This window comes from Siphateles boraxobius, unplaced genomic scaffold (genome assembly GCF_051911475.1).
Source record: "Siphateles boraxobius isolate OS27281-9 unplaced genomic scaffold, OSU_SipBor_1 26, whole genome shotgun sequence".
In the NCBI taxonomy this organism is placed as follows: domain Eukaryota; kingdom Metazoa; phylum Chordata; class Actinopteri; order Cypriniformes; family Leuciscidae; genus Siphateles; species Siphateles boraxobius.
The window spans coordinates 4,847,512-4,863,075 of NW_027508876.1; the positions used below are offsets into that span (position 1 = coordinate 4,847,512).

Here is a 15,564-nt window from a genome sequence, read left to right on the forward strand (position 1 = left end):
TCGATCGTCTCCTCCAGGGCCAGGACAGGTCGCGCTGCTGTTTTACAGCCTGAATGTGGAAATGTTGATCTTTCTCTGTCTGGATTCAATCGGAGATGACATCCAGAGACCTTGTGTTTTACCCAAAATCCAACGAATGTGTCATAGAAATAGTTGATTTACTCATTCCAAACCCTTATGACTTTCTTTTTAAAGTGGAACATGAAAAGAGAAGTTTAGCAGAATGGTATTTTCAATGAACTTAGACCGTGACCAATGGCGGTCAAACTCTAAAAAGCACCATATGCTGTTTTGGTCACGTCAAAAAGACAAAAACGTACAGCATAAAATAGGATCGCGGGTGATCCATATGGACCAGGCCCCACGGTTCGGCACACGTGATACTCGGATTAATAGCTAACTTTAACCATAATAGGGTGAAAGTTTATCATTTGCATATTTATTCTTGACAATTACACATTTATGTGATTTTACACATACAAGGAAAGAGAATTCGATCGCGCACTGTTATCTTAGCACACAGCCGAACACACCCGAATCGCGCGCACACAGAAAGGCATGTTTTAATTAGCGAGCGAACACCGAATTGATTCATCTTTCGCGTCTCCTTGCGCTTGAACGGACGCATACACACAAAAATGATGTTAAAATGCCTGTATGCGCAAGTATTCTCGTGAACGCAGTCGCTTATGTCTTAAGTGAATGTAAACAGTTGAGAAAGAAATCGCATGTGGATCATTATATTGGATCTGTTCATTAGGTCTTAAAGTGACAGCTGCCTCCTATAAAATCTGCTGCTTTCAATGTCATTAATGTTAATCAAACGACAAAACATCTTTAACAAAGATGAATCTAATTTATACAGTGAACAATATAGTATTATTTTACATTTAATGATTACATTTGCCTTTAATAATATTTAGTTATTAATAGGTAGATTTTTTGCTGTGATATCGAAGTACCTAAATTGGGCTTTAAGTAATAAAAGAAAAGTTAGTATTAACCCACCCCCCTTTTTTTTGATCGATCTGGGAAAAACCGTAATATGATCCGAAGCGTGAGCTTAGTGATCCACTGCACCACTACCATAAAAGTACCATGTTTGTGAATGTAAAAATAGTCTTCCAAAAGAAAGAACCGATTCTGAACTTCTTGAAACGAGTTGTCAATAACTCCAGGTTTACTTCCTGCTCCAACTTGCATAGGTTTGTAACGAACTTTCATGCCAGCCTGCGGTCTTCTTCCTTCATTGGCTGCACACGAGTCATGTCTACTGTGCCCCGCCCTAAAACACTGTAAAGAGTATGTACTCCTTTTCAATTAGTCTTTTTAAAATCTTTTTATGTACTTGTACACTGTACTAATTAATGTACCATGTTTATCATTCATTTTAGTAAGCACTAGTCAATTACTTGTCATGCACTGTCACAGCATTAAACTTTAATATACTAAAATATCCATTTAAGTTACCGATAACTCAAGTGTGCAAGCAAGTGAATAACAGAATTCTAGTTTTATATCATTTGAAACTGCTACTACGTTAATTTGTGTTATTTTAATGTTATATTGTATATAGTTTTCCCTTTAAGTAGCCTACCCCATACAGACGATGATATACAAATGACATTCAATAAAATAGTCTTCAACTGCTTACTCTTTGACAGCAGATACCAAAATTTGAAATTGCAATTTTTCACAGCATTTCAAGCTCAAAAGATCTTCCGGTTCCGGGCTTATTAGTGATTCAGACAGGAAGACTATATTTCAAGTCTTCTGAAACCATACATAGTTTTGTGTACATAGCAAACAGAAAGAAATTACTCAAATAGATTAAGTAGTTATACGCTGAATTGTGCATCTCTCCCAATGTCATTGTATAGAAAAGAGCAGAAAAAAAAGTCAGGATTTGGAACAACTTGAGGGTGATCAAATGATGACAACAATTTTATTTTAACTGTTTCATTGAGACACTTACATTTAAGCATTATTGAGACGCAAGTTGCATTGCTTCACGCATGCATTCAAGTAAAATCTCTGGTGTTTCATGTTTTGTATAATGTGATTAAAATACTCCAGAGCCCAATTTGCATGTTTGGCCATCAACAGTTCCTCTTTTGGAATGCAAGACGGCGTGCTTCTGTAACCTCCGTGGACAGGTTGACTTCTGACAAGGATGCATTAATGAACACACACCACCTGGCTTGAACAGTTGGTGGACCACCACTGCTATGCGCACAAATATGAAATTGATCACAAGTTAAGTAAAGTCAAGCAAGTGCTCTGGTACTAAAATGTATTGATGTTTGTTCCAACGGTCATTTTTAGTTTTTCCATTTCCTGGCTGGTTTTCTGTTGAGTTTAGGTGCTCTTCTCCTGTTGGGCTGGGCCAGTTCAATGGTACTTGTTAGCAGTCTCCCGGCGTTCTGCCCTACATGACTCAAGCACTGTCTTCAGCAAACCAAGTGCACTGCAGACCTGGGTTTTCTATATAATAGGACAAGTGTGAAGATTGCTGCCCACTGATCCAGCATGGCTTCTCTGTGGAGGATGTTGGTATTGTGTACAGAACAATAAGTCTGATTTTAGTGTGATATAAAAGGCCTACAGCAGAACTTGAAAAGTGAAAAGACTAGATATGTAGATAATGTAGCACTAGATATGTCAAATACAAATGTCCTTGGTTTTATTTTACAAGTATGTGACTAGGCTGTCTGTGCAGAAGTCACCATCATGATGCTAGTGTGTTTCGAATGATGCCGTTGCTATGAAAATGGTAGAATTAAGCCCAACATATACGTCAGTTTTTACGGAAAACTTTTGTATGTGTACACATCGCTTTTTTGTTCATTATCTTCCTTTTCGTTTCTTTTTTTTTACAGTGAAAATAGTATTTTTTTCCACAATAGTAGGAAAACTAGTTATAAAATGGATGAAAAATTTTTTTTCTTTTTTTTTTTTCTCTTAATAAGTGTTCAACTACTGAGGCATGACTATTATTAGCTATCTAATAATAAGCATAGATAGTGACCTGGATTCTTTTTCATACTTGACCACTTTGGCCGATGTGGTTTTTAAATCATTTCCTCTGTGCATGACAGTGCTGTGAGAACATTCAGAATTCTCAGATAAAAGTTGTAAAATACTTTAGAGCCAGACTTGAGGTTATGTGTGTTTTAGCTTTTTAAATGTTTGTTCCGTGGCCATCATAGGTGTGGCTTGCTTCTCGTCGATGAGTCAGTGAGTCTGGATAAGGGTGGTGATTGTCATATCATGGGCACTGTCTACCTCAGCCTGGGCTTTTCTTTTGCAGGGCTTGGATGCCTTGCTCATCATCATATTCTTAATTGACTAGCCAGACCATTGCTAACTTTGACAGTTTTTAACTTTTTAACATTGCACCCATTGTAAACTTGCTTCCTTTCGAGACCGACTGAAAGGAATGACTTGCAGTTCATTGAGTGAGTCAGATGTTGAGTCAGTAACCCCTCTGATGGATTTAGTGAGATCATTCAGTGGTGTTGGGTACTCAATTTATATACAGAATTGGGTACTCAACATTTTTGTAACATGTATTTAAATGTGGTTTAAGCATCCAACTACTTTTTGGGGCAACTGTATGTTTAAATTGTGCCTGGGTGTCATTGAGGGTTGCCATGGAAATGGACACAATAACCCCCCCAGATGTCTCTGGTTACGGAATCGAGGTCAGAGGCTAGTGCAGTTATCATGCGAGAGACGAGACTTTACCACGGCTAGCTCAGCTCCGCCTAACATATGTCCTGGAAAGTGGCGTTAGCATTGCTCATGCCAGTACCTAGATTACGCCACAAGACCATAATCCTTTTTCTCACTGGCATCCTCTAGCAAAACCACATCAGTAGATCCTACAAATACTCATTATTTTTCCTGGAGGAGATCCTAGGCTGTCCCTTAACCCAGGCAGTTTGCGAACCAGCATGCACTCGGGTGGGAGTCGCTCTAAAATGCCCCTTCCTGTGATCAGACATGGCGATTACAGTGGCCATAACAGATTAAAGAGGCCTGTAATTACAACCCTGCTTCTTTGGCCTTGACTTCCATCTGTTCTTTTGCTTGAAAGAATTGACACAAAGGACATACACTTCGAACTCTTTTTTTCCTCCTTGAGTATGAGCTACATATTCTCCTCTAGCATGAGTCATTTAAGCCTGATTTATCAAATATGATACAAAAAACACTTATTTGTATGTATGTGTTTATGTATATATATATATATATATTGGCTTGGGGTACTTTCCATAAGATCATCTCTCAATGCAAATCAAACCAGCTATTAGGCTAACTGAAATAAAACCATGGCAATCTCTAAGTATGGTGAAGGGTATGTGATGATGTGGGAATATTTTAATTCCAAAGTCCAAATTTATCAGGATGCATAGTATCCTGGATCCATGAAATAATTGGCCTTTAAAAAAAAATTCCTACCTCAATGGGAATTTAACATAGGGAGCCCTGACTTATGCACCCTGTATTTTAAGGAAGAACATTTATTAATTTACGATACATTATTCATTGACAAAAAAATTGGTGTCCTTAAAGGTTGTATTTTTCCTCATTTTTTAAATTAAGTCATTAAGATCAATTTCCAAAAGATGATTTTTTTATTCCTCTTATTAGTCAACTTTAGCATGGGTGTGTTCACTTATGCTAAGCACTGCATTAATATCATATACCCACACACAAACACACAAAATGAGCGAAGGCAAAATATTTAGTGGACTTCTAATGGTCTTAACCATTTTAATCACAAATCACTGGTAAGGAAATTAACAAGATTTGCACAAATACTGTAGATAAAGTAACTTAGGGCAGGAGCATCTTGTTGAAAATAACATCTGATAATTCCTCTTTAGAAAACTTTTCAATTGTGAGAAGCAAGCCATTCTGCAATATTCTCCTGTAATCCAAAGCATTAATTGACTTTTCACAGTAAAGTATCTCACCAATACCAGCAGCGCTCTCCACACAATAGCCGTGTTTCCACTGCCGGGCCAAAAGCGAGTGTGCTAGTAGACTAGTGCGTGCCAGGGACAGTCGAGGTTCCTCTAGCACTTTCGGGGCTTGATAGGGCCTCATCAGGGCTTCCTCGGGGCCAACGGCCAGGGGTTTTAGGCCTGTCGAATACCTTGGTCCAAAGCGGGCCAACGGGCTTGAGGAGTGGTCATGAACAAAGGCGGAGTCAGGAGACCGCTACACCGCTGCTCATTTCCCATGTCATTATCTCAGGCTACAAGCCAACTTCAACATGTAAATCATTTTAAGCTCAAAACTCACTTTCAGACACCAGCGAGTGTTTGAAATAACTTCCTTACGATCTATTATGGATTTTGATCACTGTATGAGGCAGAAATGTATTTCTGTGCAATTCTACAGGCTACTTGATAACCATTGCGATAATAAACATGTTTCTGGAAAATACCAAAGACTGCTTGAAGAACGTAGACAAATCATATATGATTATAATCGTGTATTTATTTGTTTTCCGGTTACATCTGTCTCTTCCCTGTGCCTTTTTTAATACCGGACTAATGAGTCGGCATATACTGTATGTCATAAAAAACATGCACTTCGGTTAACTCATAACTCATAGCTCCTATTTTCTGTTTGTGAGCTCCCTCTGTTGCTCTGGCTGAAAGGATAACAGTAGTGAGACGGGACCTCGCTCAGATCACATCATTTCTATAATTGGACAATTAATAGAAATACTCTTTCTAAAGAAATGTCATGTAAACATATGATATTTGATCAATATTTTTCTAAATGTGTAAAGCTTCGGACTTTAAGCCTTCATGGAGTTGTTTTGTGCATTCTTGCAAATAAATGGCAGGTGCATGTTCGCTTTTTATGTGAAATGGTAAATACCAGTTAGATTCAGCATGATTGCTGTGCACTTCCTAGACAAATTAATAAATTACTGTCACTGTAAAAAAAAATGTATTGTAAAACATTGGTCTTAAGTCTTTAATTAACCTAAAGACTAAACGTTATGCAACTTGTTTCATTGTGATTCATCACTCCCACAACTTCCCATATTCTGCCAAAAACTTCAATCTGTCGTTGATGGTTTTCTGAGAGAGCATTGTTTTTTTAAGTAGTGCATTTGCTTAAATTTAGCTAATTTCCATACCAATCATTTGTGGTTGAGGCAATTAAAAGCTTAATGTTTAGCCATTTTGGGGACATTTTTTGCACTAGTGTGTGCGTGTGTGTGTGTGTGTGTGTGTGTTTAAAGGTTGAATAAACTTTCATTTTGAAAGATTACATTTTTATGACATTTATATCGTGTATTGTCAGGCTTGAGAATAATTTCTAGAATCCAGTTTTCATTTACTTTAGTTTTGCAAAGGAGCAGCGTGGACATTCATCATAACTTTTCATTTCTTACTTCATGGTGAAAAAAAAGTAATACAGGCTTGAGTAAATGTTGATGCAATATGAATTTTTGGATTCTAAGCCTAAACTAAGCCTGTGACAAGGCTAGTTCACACTGCCTTAATGAATACCAAATTGGATGAGTCAGTGTGGTTAAACCCTGGCTGTTGGTGTTTGTTGGGTTGGTGTGAAAATGACAATATGTTTCCTGACATTCTAAATCAAACAACCAGCAGAATGTTTGCAGGGAGTTTGTTGGGACAGTGTGAACTTGCCTTAAGCAGAATGCTAAATGCAAAATGCATATTTGTTTTTTAAAAATGAGTTGGTAGGTTGCCTGAATGACTAATTTAATAATTTGTAAAAACAAAACATATGCGACCAATGTGCTTTTTTTACGTTTTTTTATCTGATTTGAAAACATGTCCATAAACTACGATGGAAGCACATTACAGAATAAATTCCTCGATGCGCATCAGAAAAAACGTGACTTTGCGATAGGACGGCATAACCGGACTATCCAGCGGACCGATCTCATTGCACAGCATCTGAAATGCCTAAGCAAAGTCTGTCGTCAAAGTGGTTTGTTATTATCACCTCCCAGAACTGTCTTATACGATTGCGTTCACAAACAGGAGAGCAAAGCAGAGGGGGATTCTTCATAAGAGTTACACAGTGTTAATAAAGGACATTCCTAACATTTTTTTTCACCTGATCTTCCGAGTACATTTCCCTCAGGATATGTATTAGAGCAGCGTGAGCTGGGCTGTCAGCACTACAGGAAATCCAAACAGAGCTCCTCAGAGTGTTTTGACTTGTTCTTCAGCATGAAGATGAACTCATTGCAAGCTAAACCTTGAGTGTTTTACCGAGTGCCCATCACAGACTGTTCTTCTAGGACAGAAAGGAATTAATTGTAGGTTCTTGTAAGCGTGCCAAGATACTTGGCTCCACCGTCCAAGACAGTACTGTGCCTCAGAGCTGATTATGTCCAACAAAAGTGTCCAAAAGAGTTACTGTTTCTTCCTGTGGTCTCCACCAGTGTGTTGGGTGGAGCATCTCTCCTGATACTCTGACTCAAGGGAGGAAACGTAGGCTTTTCCTTCCTGTGCACTCAGAACCAGGAACAGCCGACCTATCTTATGATTCCTTTCATGGAAGTCGTGGAGATGAAGGTTGAAGAATGTTTTAGGTTCAGCTTAAACTTAAGATAAAGGACTGCAGTGTTTACTTGTAATGGTATGTTCGTCTGGCCTTGTGCTTGGTCAAGTAAATCCTTTATGTTTGCTCTTATCTTGTCAATAGACGTCACACTGTTTACAGGATATTGTCTTAGGAATTTCAGCAATTTGTTGGTGGTACGTTTCCGTTTTAATGTGAATTTTCTTAAAGGTAATTTTTAAAGGTTTTAATTATGTAGGTACAGGGCTTGACATCTTTCTTTTTTTTCTAATTTGAAAAATTTAAGAGTACAAAAAGAACTTAAGGGCGCAATGAAAATGTATTCAATAATTTGTTTTTCTTTATGTACAAGCAAAACACTTTAATTTATTTGTAGTCTTTAATACTTCTAGCTGCACATTCAAACATGAGAAAATATGCTTTCTTACAACCAACTAAAACATATTACAGTACAAACACCATAAGGTAAACATTGTCATGATTCATCATCAACAGTAGATCATTAGTATTAGCTTGGCAGAAATGTGCAGTATTCAGTGATGGTGAACGGCTCTGAAACGGCATGCCTAGAATGTGCAACAGCGCCACATTTTCGCTTTGACCGTGCATCATTAATTTTTATTTAAGTAATTTAATTATTTTGAAGTTTTCAAGTAATCGAAGTTTAATAATCTAATTAAACCATATCACGATTTAAGACCTCTTAAAAATTGTATTAATACTTAACCATAAAATACCATTAAAGATATTTAAGAATTTTATGACCATACAATTATTTTATCGCTCGTTCCACAAGGAAGAGATGTCTTTCTCTTCTGCACCTTCTGCCTTTCTTATTTCTGTGTGTTTGTGCCTGTGACCGTGGAAGAGATAAAAAGAGATTGTTGCCATTGTCTTGTGGGACTGGGAGTTTGCCTTTTTTGCTTCGTGGGAAGTTTTTGGAGATTTCTGAAGATGCCAATCAAACATTGTATCTGTGTGAAATGTCCTTCAGATAAAGCTGTTTTTCTAAAAAAAAAACTGCCCGTTTAGCCTTGATGGGCTAATGTGAGATTGGTGCATTGTGGGTCCCACAAGAAGGCTAGAAGGTTATTGATGTTTTTGTAAGAGCAAATATGGAAAGAAATGTAACAGCTGGATCAGAACAAATGACTCCTGTTACTGACAAGGCCATTTCTCTTACGCCAACCAACACACATTTGCCTTATCAGCTCCCACAGTCTGGTGTCTTAAAGAATCAGATCCACTGGCTAACGACAAGTATGATCGTCCATGATTATTTAAAAAATCTACTTTAAAATTCTTAGAAACTAACTCGTACACTACCATCAGTAAATACTATTTTAAATAAATGCTGTTCTTTTGAACTTTCCGTTCATCAAAGAATCCTGAAAAAATGTGTAATGGTTTTCACAAAAATATTAAGGATTTAGGATAATAAAAAAAAATCTACTGGCCCCACCACAAAAAAGTTATAAATAAATCAAATAGGCCTAGTCTTTGTTTTTGACCCATATCCTTAATAAATAAGGTTGTGAGACTAAAAACTACTAGCCCGCCTAACTCATATACATTTCAAGTATTGTTAAAGACAAGTAAACTGTAAGTAATAAAATAAGAACAAACAGTCAAATTACGAGCAATAGCACAAATACAATAAAACAAACATACATATAAAATAAACACTACTTTTCATGTTTTTCAGGTAAGTCTAACAGTAATTTCAGGTAGAGAAAATGAATAATCAAATGTAAAATAGCACTGCAGCACCAATTTTATTAGGCTGCTGTCTCTTTAAGAGCTGCACGGATCTAATATAATGTTCCACATGCGTCTTTTGTCTTAACTGTTTATGTTCACTTAAGATATAACAGACTATGTTTACTAGGATACTCACCGAGGCGGCATTGTTTGACGTCATTTTGTGTGAATATGTCCAATCAAGCGCAAGAAGACGTGAAAGAGCTCAATTCAGCATTTGACAGATGTATGTTCGAGAAGCAGGTTTCTGGGCAAGCACTTGGGATGTGTGCGCAAACAGAACTTCTCACAATATTAAATTGAGTTCTCTTTTGCGTCTGCTTGCGCTTGAATACATAAAATGGCAAGGATTAAAAACGTGCAAATGCTTAAGTTTCATGATGCAGCTCTGGCCTGATCGGGAAAGTGACAGTTGCGTCAGCAAATAAGTAAGGGATAATGTACATGGTTGTTATCTCAGAAAAAACCGTCAGGGTGATCAGGACCCCGACGCGAAGCTGAGGACTTTCATTTAAAATAAATAAAGATTTGACATTTATTGTGATAATTAGAGATGCTCCGATTAGCATTTTTCGGGCCGATCACCGATTACCGATCACCAAAATCATGATCTGCCGTTTGCCGATCACAGAATGGCAGGGGAATGGGAATCTTTTATCTATAATCTAGCAGAGTTTGCACCATTTGTAGAAATGTGTTTATTTAATTGTATTTAGAAAATGAGATGTCTTAAGGCTACTGTAGGCCAGCTTTCCCAAATAAGGCAGAGTAACATTAAATTATTCCAAACAAAGAGGGGTCAGGCAGACCAACACACATCAGATCAGCCTAATGGGAGGGGATCAAGTTACACTTAGGCATATTTGGAAATTGTAGCCTCTTAATACACCCACTACATTTACTAATTGGCAACAAAATGTACAACTTGTTACACCAAAACTGGCTACTGATAAAAGGACAAAACTATGGCAATTTTTTTTCTGTTATTATTATGAACGTCTGATGTAGTTGAGCAGAATGCTCTTTTATGAAGTTACTTCATTAAAGGACATATTTAATGAGATTACGCCTGAAACGGTTTTGGATTTTTTATCATATGTTCATTTAAAAATATATATTGTATAAAATGACTTCTTGTTTATATTTGTTTTCTTTTTTTGTATTTACATGATATTTGTATTTTTATAATTGAATTTTTGCCATGAAAATAGCTTTGAATGTTGACATGGCATTAAATAAAATAATCTGAATCTGAATCTGATGTAGTTGAGGAACCAACTATGTCAGATCAAAAAAAATAGAATACCACCACCACTTTTGAAACATCTCGCGGCACAAATGTACCAATACAAATAAATAAAAACATCTCCAGTTAACCCAGAGCATTCATTTTGTTCATTTGTTAAATAAGAGGCGATATAGCGCTGAATTGTTTTTTTTTTTATCAAGTGATCAAAGTGCTCGTTGCCGCAGCGATCAGTGGCGCAGATACCGTGTTCTGTTGTGGCTCGCGCGGTGCACGGTCTTCACTCGGCAGTGTTGCCAACTTAGCGACTTTGTCTTGTCTCTTTAGCGACACATTTTCAAAAAAGCGACTAGCGACAAATCTAACAACTTTTTCTGGTGTTATTGGAGACTTTTGGAGACTCTCTTCTTCAAACCGTAGAAATTCCCTAGTCTTGTCCTTAGTGTCTTGCCTACTTATGTACATTTCTGTTAGCCAGATGTGAACTTTGAGATTTAGCTACAGACGCATCAAATGTAAAATTCAATCAACAGAACAGCCATAAAGCAGAATGATAATAGAACCGTACATCCAGACTGGAAATAGGCCAAATGTTTTGTTTAAGAGATATGAGATTACAACCTGCCTTTATGGCACTTTCAATCTTTTTTAAGTTGTCTGTGGAGAATGTTGGATCCTATTTACACATTTTGTTCAGCACCATTAAAATGAAGCCTGGATTGTATGACATGTGGACAGGGTTTTAAATGTTAAGCTTTGAGTTGGTTTTCAGTGAGCACCCTGAACTACTGTGTAGGCTAGATGGAGACACATTTATTTTCAACCCTTCCAGTATGTGTGAATTCTATGGTTCTTAAAGCAAGACTCTGGGAAGTGGATCTCTAGTGTAACAATGTCCATTGCCCTTGCCAAACCCTTGCTAAAAATAGCATAACTTTTGACTTAAGAACAGCTCTGTTCCATTTTTCAGTGAAACATCTGTAAACCAATATTATTGCATACCTTCACCACATAATTTACAATGGAGAATGCAGAGCTGTACAGTAGTCCCCATGGTTAAATGTCTTTTTGTATGTTCATGTATTTAATACAGACGTGCGTCTCAATCAGCTCCCTAGCTTCCTAGGTCGTGAATAGTATATCGTGTACACAAATTCGGGCACCGGTAAGGACAGTTACTTTTTAAAAGTAGAAACAAACTTGCAATATCGAAATCCCTCCTCACTGCAGGTTTTTGTTAATGTTTTATCTGCATGTGTGTCAGGTTTTGAAGTCCTTTCACTGAAGACCTTGCATGAGTGATAGTTTACCTAAGTTAGATCATGGTTAACCACAGAGGTAGGCCAATTCGAGAACTGAGAAAATACCACATTTAAAAACTAAGTTTCGGTTCTGTGGGGTTGTGTTTGAGGCAGATTCTGTTATTCTGTTAGTTTCACAACAGTTTTCGAGTTGTTTAAATTTAAAATATTTTTAGTCTAGCATATGTGATATAGGTGAAAGTTAAGACAAGTATATATATTTTTTTTCATACCATTTATTTTTGGTTGAATTGTCTGATATAAAGAGATATCCCATATGAAGAACAAAAATATGAGAAAATGTGTTTACAGCTTTGGACAGAATACTAGATACATTTTAATTTTAATATATACAAAGGTATATATTATTATATTATTATATTAATATTATTAATGTTATAACAATATTCATGAAATTGTCTAGTTTTTTTTGCAATTTCAATTGTATCCATTTAATTTCATTGTTTAACTTCATTTATTAACTTTATTTATTAAATATGTGATGTATTTCACAGTATAATCAAAGGCCCCTAGTGGAACCTAACCCCCTTGTTGAAAATTGTGAATCTGTAAAAATTGGGTACACTCACATCGGGTTTGCTCGCAAACTACCTTAGCAAACTCAAACGAAACTCCAGTCAAATCCAGTGATTTACTTTTGCTTACTAAAGCATCCTGGTACCTTGTAAATGTGACTTTGTTTTCCACAGAAGGATTTAAAACTTGTGCAATCTTCCAGAAGTTACATAGAAACCTGGCAGTCAGATTGGAATGGATGCTTTTAGCTGGTTATTTTTGTTTGCAGTTTACTGTCCGTGGGTGTGCTCTGCTCTCTAAGGCTGAGACTGTGTATAGGTTGAAGCGATTGCTGTTTTTGGTGAAAATGTGAATTAAAATGTATGTTTTTCTGACCTTGACCTTCAGGCACAGGATAAGAGGAAAGCCTTGGAGGAGACCAAAGCCTACACCACCCAGTCCCTGGCGAGCGTGGCCTATCAGATCAATGCCTTAGCCAACAATGTCCTGCAGTTGTTGGATATCCAGGCCTCACAGCTGCGCAGGATGGAGTCCTCCATTAACCACATATCTCAGGTCAGAAATGTTCATTTTTAATATCTCTCTCTCTCAATCTCATTTCCCTTGCTTTGTCATGTCCGTCTAGAGTTTTCATTAAGCATGTGTCTGTCTCTCACAGTGACTGACTAGTTAATATCTGTTTCTGTTCACCTCTTTTGCCCCCCGTTTCTCTTGCTTCTTCTTGAATGCGTCTCTATGCAGTCATCATGGAGACGTAAAACTCTCCCACAGAGTCCTTGTGTAAACCTCATCTCACTTCCATATGGTGCTGTTAGCTGCTGAAGTCATGGCTGGCTTCAGTCAAACCCACCAGTTTCTGCTGCCAATAAAAAAAAAACCTCTGCAACCTATGGTCATAAGACAGCCATGTTGATATTTAGAACAAAGTAGTCTTCCTTATCTGATATTGTTATACCGTCATATAAGCTTTTCATCATACAGCCAATCCCTACTTAGGAATGTGAATATTATTTTTATAACTTTTCTTTAGGAGAAAGTGTGTTTATTCAGATCATTGCATTATATATTATTTTGAATGGTTTGAATGATCAAGGTTAGTTTATCTGAGCAGCGAGTAATTCGTTACATTGATCAGGACTAGAGAATCACACTGATTCATCATTAACTTCAGCTAAGGACTTTATCTCTGTTCCAAAACATAGTGAACTGCATTACGATCTTGTATGGTCCTTACAGTTATATAATCTCAAAAGTGACTTATTTAGAATTCTGTTCATAGATAGCAACTTGACTTACTATTAATTTCAATAGAGTCTGAAGTTAGCATGTTGCTAAGCTAACGGCTTGCTGCTGTAATAAATATAAAAGTACGTAAAACATCTAAAAAATCAGGTAAAATAGTCCAATTTTTTCTGCTGAATGACTAAATGTTTAGTCTTTTCACTGAGCTCATTACAATGCTTTCTGGTATTGAATTGAATAAATATTCTGCTGTCTGTTTGCAGCAGGTTTGGTGCTGTCTAAGAAGGCAGCTCACTAGGCTTTTGAAAAGAGCTTAACGAAGAATTAAACTATTGTTTTGCCCATCACTCAGAATTGTGGGAAGGTTCAGCTTCCTATGACAGTGTCAGCAAGACCTTCAACCATCTGAGGATTCTTAAAATTCGATCTCTTATTTGACAAACACCAATTCTGTTTTTCTCACCCTCATAGCACAAACACTGCCCACAGTGAAGTGCTAAAACCAGAATTATTAGACTGATATAATCTGCCAGTCACATTAGAATTTTAATCTGCAGATGTTGATGGGTTTGATTGGGGTACAGTGGAGCGTATTTTCCGATCTCGTCTCCATTCATAAGCGTGTCTGGGAATCACAGTGGGCTTTATGAATGGCTGTAAGACAGGCTTATTTAGATGGTCAACAGAGGGCTGTTCTCACGTCCAGCTCTTCACACACACCCTTCACTTACAGAGTCAATCATGATTCTCTCCAAAGATGGAGATGAGAATAATAGGACATTTATGTTGAAAACAGGGTGCTGTCTGTGAGCAAGCTTTCTGTTGTAGCATGTTGTACTAAAGGTGGGGGAAAACTTATTCAGTGATGCATCACAATTCTGAATTGCTCACAGATAGAATGGTATGCTTTGCTTGGTGCCAATCTCAGACACAAAAAAAACTCAAGTATCTAAACTTTCACCAAGTTTGGAAAGAGCATGATGAATTTATACGGCAATCAGGATTTTGTGCCATAATGTTTCATTGTCCTTTACTACTGCACATTACATCAACAATGAGTGGAAGCTCATGTGCAGCTCAAAACCTGTCAACATCTCAGTTTAGTAGTGTCAAATCCTGTTCTGGAGAGCCACCTTCAGAGTTTAATTAAACACACCTGAGTCCGCTAATCTAGGTCTTCAGGATCACTAGAAACTTCAAGGCAGGTGTGTTGCAGCTAAACTCTGCAGGACAGTGGCCCTCCAGGAGCAGAATTGGACACCCCTGTCATAGAGAACCAATTTCAGTCAGAACTCAGTGCAGTCCCTGCATTTTGCATTTGACTAAAAGGAATTGAATTGCATAGTGTTTAAAGATACCCACTCCTATATTTTAGACAAACTGACATTGGTCATTCAACTCTGTATGAACCGTACTCGAGTCCACTTGAAAAGGGTGGTCTGGGGTACGGTTCATGTGAACTCCAGTACGGTTCGCTGCTGATATGAATGCAATCGCACCAAAACGCGGAAGTGAACCACTATCAATGACATATAATGTGTTCGACAGGACAATCGTTAGTCGCACACGAGTCACTTTCAAGGTGAGCGGAAAGGGTTTACTTTGGTCATCAGAAGAAATTGAAACCTTGTTAGATGTATGGGCTGACGAAAACATAAAAACCAAACTGGAAAACATAAAAATGCTGACATTTTCAAAAAAAGGTAAACGAGCACCTGAAAACGAGGGGAAAACGAGGGGAAAGAACACCGGATCAATGTCACGTGAAGGTAAAACAACTCTGACAGCAATATCTGAAAATACATGACTCGCTCAGAAAGACTGGAAGCTCAACGGTAAAAAAAGGAGAAGTTTCCAAGCAATACGATTACGTGCCAGCTGCAG

General features: G+C 37.4%; 1 protein-coding gene across 7 annotated transcripts in view; it reads left to right on the plus strand.

The window, feature by feature from the left end:
- The window catches only part of abi1a (abl-interactor 1a), a 55,568-nt gene that overhangs the window by 2,030 nt on the left and 37,974 nt on the right, over positions 1-15,564 (plus strand). For all 7 annotated transcript variants that reach the window (XM_077244213.1, XM_077244216.1, XM_077244212.1 and 4 more), the window contains exon 2: positions 12,826-12,993. In XM_077244213.1, the coding sequence (XP_077100328.1) occupies positions 12,826-12,993 (168 nt within the window). The remainder of the gene's footprint in view (positions 1-12,825; positions 12,994-15,564) is intronic.